Source organism: Hevea brasiliensis, chromosome 16, assembly GCF_030052815.1.
Source record: "Hevea brasiliensis isolate MT/VB/25A 57/8 chromosome 16, ASM3005281v1, whole genome shotgun sequence".
Classification (NCBI taxonomy): Eukaryota; Viridiplantae; Streptophyta; class Magnoliopsida; order Malpighiales; family Euphorbiaceae; genus Hevea; species Hevea brasiliensis.
Genome location: NC_079508.1, coordinates 53,940,434 through 53,949,407, shown reverse-complemented (window position 1 = coordinate 53,949,407; position 8,974 = coordinate 53,940,434). Strand labels below are relative to the sequence as shown.

The following is an 8,974-nucleotide window of genomic DNA, read 5'->3' as shown; positions in this document are numbered from 1 at the left end:
AATTTATAATTAAATAAAATTAAACATATAAAAATATTATTTTTATATTATTAATTAATATTTAAAAAATAAAATATAAAAATAATTAATTATAATTAATTAATATTAAAATAATTAATTAAATAATTAATATTAATAAATAATTAATTTTAAAAATATTTAAAAAATTAAAAAAAATAACTCAAGCATAAAAATGATGAGCGAGTTATATTTTCTTAGGTTAAATTAAATATAAATTAAAAATTTTAAATTAAATTAAATAAAAAATTAAAATTAAGTTAAAATTGAACCTTTCCTGGGGGAGGAAATTGAACTTTATTCGACACAGAACAGTGTCCAACACTTTAAAGTCCAGGCGAACAAGGAAAAATCGTCCAAGCCTAGTTTACAAAGACGCAGATTCAGAGAACAAAGGGAAGAGGAAGAAGAAGCTGAGAAATCATGATCTCTCAGTTCTTTGTGCTATCCCAGCGAGGCGATAATATTGTCTTTCGCGACTGTAAGCTCTCTTTCTTCGTTTTCTCCCTTATTGTATTGACGGATCTATCATAAACCTTGCCTAATCTTATATAATTCTGTTCAAAATTTCATAGACTAGCATCGTTAATATTCAAAACTAGTGGAGTTTTACTTTAGACGCCACAGATCCAGCGACTAGCTTTAAAATTTACTTTCTGATCTAAAACATTTCAATAGAGTTAGGTTGGATTTCGTTTTAGGTATTGGCTAATGGAGGAGAGTGAGCTTATATGTGTTGGAATTTCAGACTTGAGTTTTCTTTGTATTGATTTTATAGCTATGGTAATTGCACTGCAGATCGCGGTGAAGTACCAAAAGGAAGTGCAGAAATATTTTTCCGTAAAGTGAAGTTCTGGAAGGAGGATGGACAAGAAGAGGCGCCGCCTGTCTTTGTAGGTATTATGTTCCTGGATAAGTGTAGTTTCATATCCATTTTCATGCTAGGATTATATTATGGGGAAGAATTTGTGCCTTATTTGTTAATTGTTACTGAATTTCATGCGTTCTGTAATATGGATAGAATCATATTTCATTTTATTCTAGCTGCCTTTTGTGAGATATCGCAACAATTTATATTTGTTAGCTAAGTTATATCCCTCTAAGAGTTTTTCCCTCTTGATCATTCTAAAGGTTTCTTCCTTAAAAATAGTTTGTAATGATTAAGTGGAATTGAGGGCGTTCTCACAATGATAAAAGTTTTAGAATATTGGCCGTATAGCCTCTTGACAATTTATCTAGTGCATTTGGCATCTATTTTTGCACCATAGCCTTCTAAACGTTTATAATGTATTTGAATGCATTATTTTTTTCTACATGATGGCTATTATTAATTTTTTCTTATCAATATAATTGTGCTTTTAACTTATTTTTTGATGCAGTTTCTAGATTATTTTTCATTGAATATGCTGGCCAATATCATTTATTTGGGGCTGTAAGCTAATGTCCTTTTTTATATTTTTGTTCTATCAATAGAATGTGGATGGGGTGAACTATTTTCACGTAAAGGTTGTTGGATTATTATTTGTTGCAACCACAAGAGTTAATGTGTCACCTTCTCTGGTCTTGGAACTCTTGCAAAGGATTGCTCGTGTTATCAAAGATTACCTTGGAATTCTCAATGAAGATTCCTTGCGGAAAAACTTTGTGCTCGTATATGAATTGCTTGATGAAGTGATAGTAAGTTTTCTTATCATGATATCTATCCTTTCTTGTGCCATGTGAATTTTTCTGCGCTTCATTTGTAAACTGTACCATTAGATTGAAATGTTTGAAAATCAATTGTACTTTATCTGATTCTCAGGCTTGTGTTTCTGAATACTCTTTCTAGTTCTTCATCCTTGCTGTTGACTTTAGAAATTATAATATTTTCTTTCAACACTTCTATTATATTCATGCAGTTAAAGAGGCCATTTTTCTCTCCTTCAATTGTCATTTGATGACATTTATATTCTCTTCAGAGCTCATTGCAAAAATTCAAAATGACTCATTAGTGGGTTTTATGTAGCTCTTGCATCATGCTGTACCTTGTATTAATCAATTTGAATTTTTGGCAAACATTAATATTTACTTTTTGCATGTATAGAAGTAATAGAAGTGCTTTCCATGAAATTTTGACATTTTACTTGGGAAGTATAACTATTGGGGAAGTTTTTAGTAAGACTTGCAATTGTGTTCTTGTTCCAGGATTTTGGCTATGTACAAACCACGTCCACGGAATTGTTGAAGTCCTATGTTTTTAATGAGCCAATTGTGGTTGATGCTGGCCGCTTGCAGCCTCTGAACCCTGCTGCTATTTTTATGGTATGATGTGATCTTTTTATCCTCACTTAAATTAGATAATACTTGGCTAATATTGATTGTTGTTAGTACCTATCTTGCAATTGATTTGACTTTGGATGAATGCAGCAAGGGACAAAAAGGATGCCGGGTACAGCTGTAACAAAATCTGTAGTGGCGAATGAGCCTGGAGGTAGGAAGAGGGAGGAAATATTTGTGGATATAATCGAGAAAATCAGTGTCACATTCAGCTCTAGTGTAAGTATTGGTTATTTAAGAAAATCAGGTGACATTTCAATCCTAGTTACCTCTTGTTTTTGTTGATACCTTGTCATATCCATATACTTCCAGTTAATTATATTGAAATATACAACTAGATTTTAGTTTATTTTCCCCCAAATCTTGCACACATTCAATTGGCAAATTGCATTAACATTTTCTGCAGCAATGCAGTTGCAGATATTCACTGGATCAACTGGTTAACACTTAACAAGATTTGGTTGGAATTTCATGTGTGATCAATAAATCTCTTCATGTTACATTGAATTGTAATGATTCTTGATTTTCATGGAACCCATTTATGGTCTTTTGCCAAGTCCACTGATTTGTTTGTTCAATGAAATTTGAAAATACTTGTTTCATCCACATTAACCCATTTGTTATCAATGTTATTTCTACAAACAGGGTTATATACTGACATCTGAAATTGATGGCACCATTCAAATGAAGAGTTATCTCACTGGAAATCCAGAAATTCGGTTAGCCCTTAATGAAGACTTGAGCATAGGAAGAGGCAGTGGAAGATCAGTCTACGGTATATTTCAAGTTTTCTGACTATTACACCATACAATACATGTGTGATTACCCCAAAAAATTAACATATCATGATTATGTGGCTTTGCCAAGAGCATTTTTGGACTAGTACGATGAGTACACATTAAGGTTTTAGGATGTGGAAAAACCACATTACTTATAAATGGCAACTTTTCCAGTCACTAAATGGATATGTAATCTCTGATTATAAATTTGGTTACCCAATGAAAGTATTTTCTTGAATTTCAGTCAAAAGGATTATTTCCCCTTTTTCTTTATCTTTCTTTCTTTGTGTGACTATTACACCATACAATACATGTGTGATTACCCCAAAAAATTAACATATCATGATTATGTGGCTTTGCCAAGTGCATTTTTTGACCAGTACGATGAGTACACATCAAGGTTTTAGGATGTGGAAAAACCACATTACTTATAAATGGCAACTTTTCGAATCACTAAATGGATATGTAATCTCTGATTATAAATTTGGTTACCCAATGAAAGTATTTTCTTGAATTTCAGTCAAAAGGATTATTTCCCCTTTTTCTTTATCTTTCTTTCTTTGTGTGAGGGTGTTTATGATAACCATGATATTGATGAATATCTTTGAAGCTACTTTTTAAAATTTTTGGATTTGAATCTTTGAAGCTACTTTTTTTAATTTTTGGTCAAATCTCTCTCTCTCTCTCTCTCTCTCTCTCTCTCTCTCTATATATATATATATATATAGAAAAAAATACCCATGAACTCATTCACATTAGAAAATAGTGAGAGAAAAGCGAACACAAGATTTTACGAAGTTCAACAAGTGTACCTACATCCACCGACAACTCCCTGCTTTTTCACTACTGAAGAATATTGCAGCCCTATCTATATTGACCAATCCCTATACACTTAGGATTCTTTATACAAATAGGATTTACACAACCACCTCCAATGATATAAAATGCTCAAGACTACCAACACCGTATCATAATCATCCACAAACTGCATGCTGCCCGTTGCGGAGCTCCTTCCCTTCACTGAGGGCCTCTTAAGGAACAGTAAATTATTCTCTAACAAATATGAGCCTTAATATATATATATATATATATATATAAGTCTCAATGTTTGTTGCTTGCTATTACAGATTATAGGAGTTCATATGGGTCAGGAGCAGTGATACTTGATGATTGTAATTTTCATGAATCTGTACGTCTTGATAGTTTTGATCTGGATAGAACATTAACTCTGGTGAGTGAAATTCAAACAATACAAGCCTGAAAAATATTTGTTAATTAAGAGATCCGATTTCTCTCTCTTGCTCATTGTATAGGCAATTATATGCTTTTCAGGTACCCCCAGATGGTGAATTTCCTGTCATGAATTATCGTTTAACCCAGGAATTCAAACCTCCTTTCCGCATTAATACTTTGATTGAGGAAGCAGGAGCCGTCAAGGTGAACGCTATCTTACTCGTTGTAGCTATACTGGATAATGTAAATGGCTGAGAAAGAAAATTAACCGTTTATTATGACATTACAATATCTGTCTTGGGCATGAGACATGATGCTCCTAGCATTTTCTGTTTTTATCACATTGCTTTTGCTGGTGTATGATGGTCAAATATAACTAAATTATCATACAGAAATAGTTTGAAGTTATATTGCTCATCACCATTTTTATGTATCTTGTATAACCATGCTGTTCCCTGTATTTGCTGGTGCATACAGGCTGAGGTGATTCTTAAAATATCGGCCGAGTTCCCCTCAAGCATTACTGCAAACACAATTGCTGTACAGATGCCGTTGCCAAAATATACTACCAGGTATGATCCTATGCATTCTCTTTTTGGTGAGGTAAGCAGACAACATCCTTTGCACATGTTTTGGAACTTGCTTAATAATGCATTTCTGCAAAATTATATTTTATGATCTTGTGGTTTAAAGCATGTTTTCTAGTAGTGCTGCAAATTTGTCATCGGGATGCTAAAATAGAAATTCTGGACAAGCTTGGTTAACCTTTTTTCAAATGGAAAATGTCAAAGAGAAACTGTTCTAAAATGTGACCAGTCGTTTGCATGACTCACAATAAGCAAACATATAATTATTAGGAACTTTTCAAGTACTTGAATTGAGGGGAGATGGTAGACATACTTGGAAGCTCATTTTAAAGGGATAGCAGACTCGTGTTTGCCTTTTAAGCAATGAATCAATGACTAGTTACTGCTTTTTGTTAAAGAAGGCTACTAGGTTGTAAGGAATTATTGGAAGATTGGTAGACTTTGCAGGATCCTTGTAGATAGTTCATTAAACCATATAAGAAGAGGCGGACCTGTGCGTTGGTCAAGCTGCATTCAGCATTTAGCATGTTAAACTTAAAATTATTTGGAAAAGGTAGTTTTTCCTTACTTTTAGGTGAGTCAACAGAGAGAGATCATACTGATGGCGGTTGTCCAGATAATTTGTTTCTATGTAAAATACCGTAATTGTTTCTGATTAAATTTTCTGTCGGTCATTTGTAGAGCTACTTTTGAGTTGGAACCTGGAGCAATTGGGCAAACAACAGATTTTAAGGAAGCAAATAAGAGACTTGAATGGGGACTAAAGAAGGTGAGAATTTCTTAAATATACCTTGGAGTTCCATAAAGTTTGCCCTTTTAGTGCGGTTAGTTATTATGCATTAGTTAAGTAATATTTAACTTACATGTGCAAATGTGCAATAGATTGTTGGTGGATCTGAACATACATTACGCGCAAAGCTGACATTTTCACAGGAGTTGCATGGTATGAATTATCAATCATTTGCAATGAAACCATGCTTCAATTTGCAATGTTTCATTTCATATGGTGCCCAATCAAAATTTTTGTTGCTTGGTGCAGGGAATATCACGAAGGAGGCAGGACCCGTTAGCATGACATTCACAATACCAATGTACAATGCTTCTAGGCTTCAGGTGAACCGTTAACTTTGCCTGCTATCATTCCTTCTGGGAATTGAATGCACATGCTAGCAAAATTATGAAATGGTTGAAGTTTAGACTTCTGTTATTCATAGGCCACCTTAATTTATATTATACCCTTAGCTACGTTTGTTCCCACCCACTTTATTGTTTGCTGGGCCATTGCCTTGAGTTGAGTGGTCACTGGCCAGGTCAGGATGACCAAGTTCGGGTAGTCACTTCACAACATTTACCTGGAACAGGTATTATATATCATGTTTAAACTGTCAGACACGAATTAGAAGAGGTATCCCCATTAGTCCTTTTCTCCTTCCTTCCATCACAAATAATTTTTGCGTGAAGGAAAGTGACCCACACAAATTTATTCCAAAGATAGCATCTATTTCTGTCCAATCTCTGATCAATATTCCATTTCTCATCCTGAAATATTCTTTGGGGAAATAGTTGATTGCCTGTCATCTCCTTGCAACGCCCAGGGTTGTTTGTACTGTATGGTTTTCAAGGACGCTTTATGCACACGTAGTGGGTCGATTGTCGTTTGAAATAAGTTGCCTACGCCATCAGTTAAACTAAGTGCATCGTTCAAAATAACAATAATAATTAATAAATAAAATAAAATAGTGCATTCTTTAACTTCTAACTTAACTCCTTTGATTGCCTTTGAAGACACATCTAATTCTTTATTATGGTTTTTTGACGCAGGTGAAATACTTGCAGATAGCAAAGAAGTCTAATACCTATAACCCTTATCGATGGGTGAGATATGTCACACAGGCCAATTCTTATGTTGCTCGAATATGAGATGGCGGTCTTCCACCTACCTTTTTGTTATTATTTTTATTTGCTTCAATTTATCGTTTTATAAATTACCATAATAATATACTTCAGTTTGAGCCTTGTATTAGTAGCTTTGCTTTGCCAATTATTCTAACATTTTTAATGTTATGTGCTACTGGATTGTCATTTGTTTAAGTTAGTACGTGAAAGATGAAAAGATCCCTTCTGGAACGTCCATAAGAATTGCCAGGCAGTTTTTTTTTTAAAAAAAAAAAAATCAATTGCATATATAATTCTCTTATTGGCTTGCCAGTTGCCATTTGATATAATATGTATTCATTTAATAGGTATACATGTAATAGTGTATAATTTCTAAATAAACAGACGCTACTTGTACTAGTTTCTATGTTTTATATGACCACCTATTGTTATTCTTTGCTTGTGACAATGCGATTGTGTTTGTTAATAAGAGTATTAAAATCAGAATTTGTTGGGTAATCCATCGGCTCTCGAAAACGTGAAATGGTCAAGTAGATGGACATTACTTCACTCGACCTGGATACATATTGCAGCCAATTTATGGCCGCTGTGTGTGCCTAGGGTTGAGCACACGGTTGGTTCAGTATAAAATTGAACTACACAAATAATTAAATTGAATCAAACAGAAATATCTACCGTTAATTGGAATAGGTAATTTGGTTTCTATGCATAACTCAAGAACAATTCACAGCGAATTACATATTCACACAATTCAAGAACAATCCACAGTTTAGATTCACCATTGATAATTTCATATTTAAAATACATTCATGCAGAGGAAGAAGCAAATTTATTAATTTCTTCTCAAATTCACAATTTCAAGAAGAAGAAGAAATTTCAAAATAGCATATGTACAACTAAAAAAATAATAACAGAAATTTAGATCTACAATTACAAAATATTAGCAACAAAAAGTTCAATTAAAAAAACCCAAAACCTAAAATGACAAATCGAAACTAAAATAAAATAAATATCTAAACCAAACATGCATCTTGGATGGGCTGCGTTGCTGACTTGCTGCAATGATGGACTCGGATTTGACAGCCTATAGCAGGTGAGGTTGTCGTGGAAGTCGCGGAGGGCTGCAGGCAAGACAAGAGGTAGAGCGTGGTCGCAATGGGTGGGTGTGGCAATGTGACAATCGAGGTTGTAAGGGTTCCAGGGTGTTGTCAGGTTGGCGAGGGACAAACGAGAAGGAGAAGAAGAAGAAGAAGAGGAAGAGGGAAAGAAGAACGGCGGAGGAAAAATGGCAGATGGGCACAAACAGGATGGAGAGACAGAAGGGCGACGTTGAGGGAAAAATTAGTTTACACACTGGGCAACCTAGGGCAAAACGTTGAGTTTAGAAATATTCTGTTCGATTAAATTGGATTGAATTTTTTTATTTTAAAATTAAACTAAATTGAAATAATTAAAATTTTTAAAAATTAAAATTAAACTAAAATAAATTATTATAAAAATTATATTAAATTATTATTAAACTAAAATAATTTGATTTAATTTATTCAATTTAGATTAAATAATGCTTAGCTCTAGTACGCTACGTATAGGAGTGTGCAAACTGTTCGATTCAGTAATCGAACTGAATCGATAAAATCAAAAATTAAAAATTTAAAAATCAAACTAAATTAATTAATAAGAAAAAATTGAATCAAACCAAACAGATAAATATCGATTCAGTTCTATTTTAAATCGATCAAACTGAAATTTATAAATTGAGTATTTGATTTTCAATTGGGTTCGGTTCTGTTTTAAACTGATCAAACCTAAATCTTAGGGTTCGGTTCGGTTTTTTTTAATTTCCTTGATATATATATTAATAATTTTGGTTCGGTTCAGGTTTTTTTGATTTTTTATGAAAATAATCGAACCAAATCGATTAACCGAAATTATCAAAAATTATAAATTAAACCGAATCGATAGAGTTTTAAATTCAAATCAATTGAATCAAATTAACTCAATTCGGTTCAATTTTTTAATTTAAACCTAAAACTGCTCTCTCCTAGCCGCGTATGATTTTTATGTGAAAGGAGAGATGAAACAGTTAGAACACTAGGCTCCTGCCCCTCACCTACCAATTGTCAAAAAAATAAAATAAATTTCCAT

At 33.2% G+C, this 8,974-nt stretch overlaps 1 protein-coding gene across 1 annotated transcript; it reads left to right on the top strand.

Annotated features, from left to right (window-relative positions):
• Window positions 1-302: 302 nt before the first annotated feature.
• On the top strand, window positions 303-7,060 carry LOC110637137 (AP-4 complex subunit mu). The gene is made up of 13 exons (XM_021787094.2): window positions 303-499; window positions 817-911; window positions 1,492-1,695; window positions 2,203-2,319; window positions 2,425-2,553; window positions 2,980-3,109; window positions 4,241-4,344; window positions 4,446-4,550; window positions 4,824-4,918; window positions 5,615-5,702; window positions 5,816-5,876; window positions 5,973-6,046; window positions 6,755-7,060. The coding sequence occupies exons 1-13, from the start codon at window positions 442-444 to the stop codon at window positions 6,851-6,853; spliced, it is 1,359 nt and encodes a 452-aa protein (XP_021642786.1). The 5' UTR covers window positions 303-441; the 3' UTR covers window positions 6,854-7,060.
• Window positions 7,061-8,974: the final 1,914 nt, after the last annotated feature.

Excerpts from the sequence above, each read along its gene's own strand:
- LOC110637137 (XM_021787094.2), top strand. The coding sequence starts at position 442 with ATGATCTCTCAGTTCTTTGTGCTATCCCAGCGAGGCGATAATATTGTC. Across the intron at positions 912-1,491 it reads AAGAGGCGCCGCCTGTCTTT|AATGTGGATGGGGTGAACTA; the intron begins GTAGGTATTATG and ends TTCTATCAATAG. Across the intron at positions 1,696-2,202 it reads AATTGCTTGATGAAGTGATA|GATTTTGGCTATGTACAAAC; the intron begins GTAAGTTTTCTT and ends TTCTTGTTCCAG.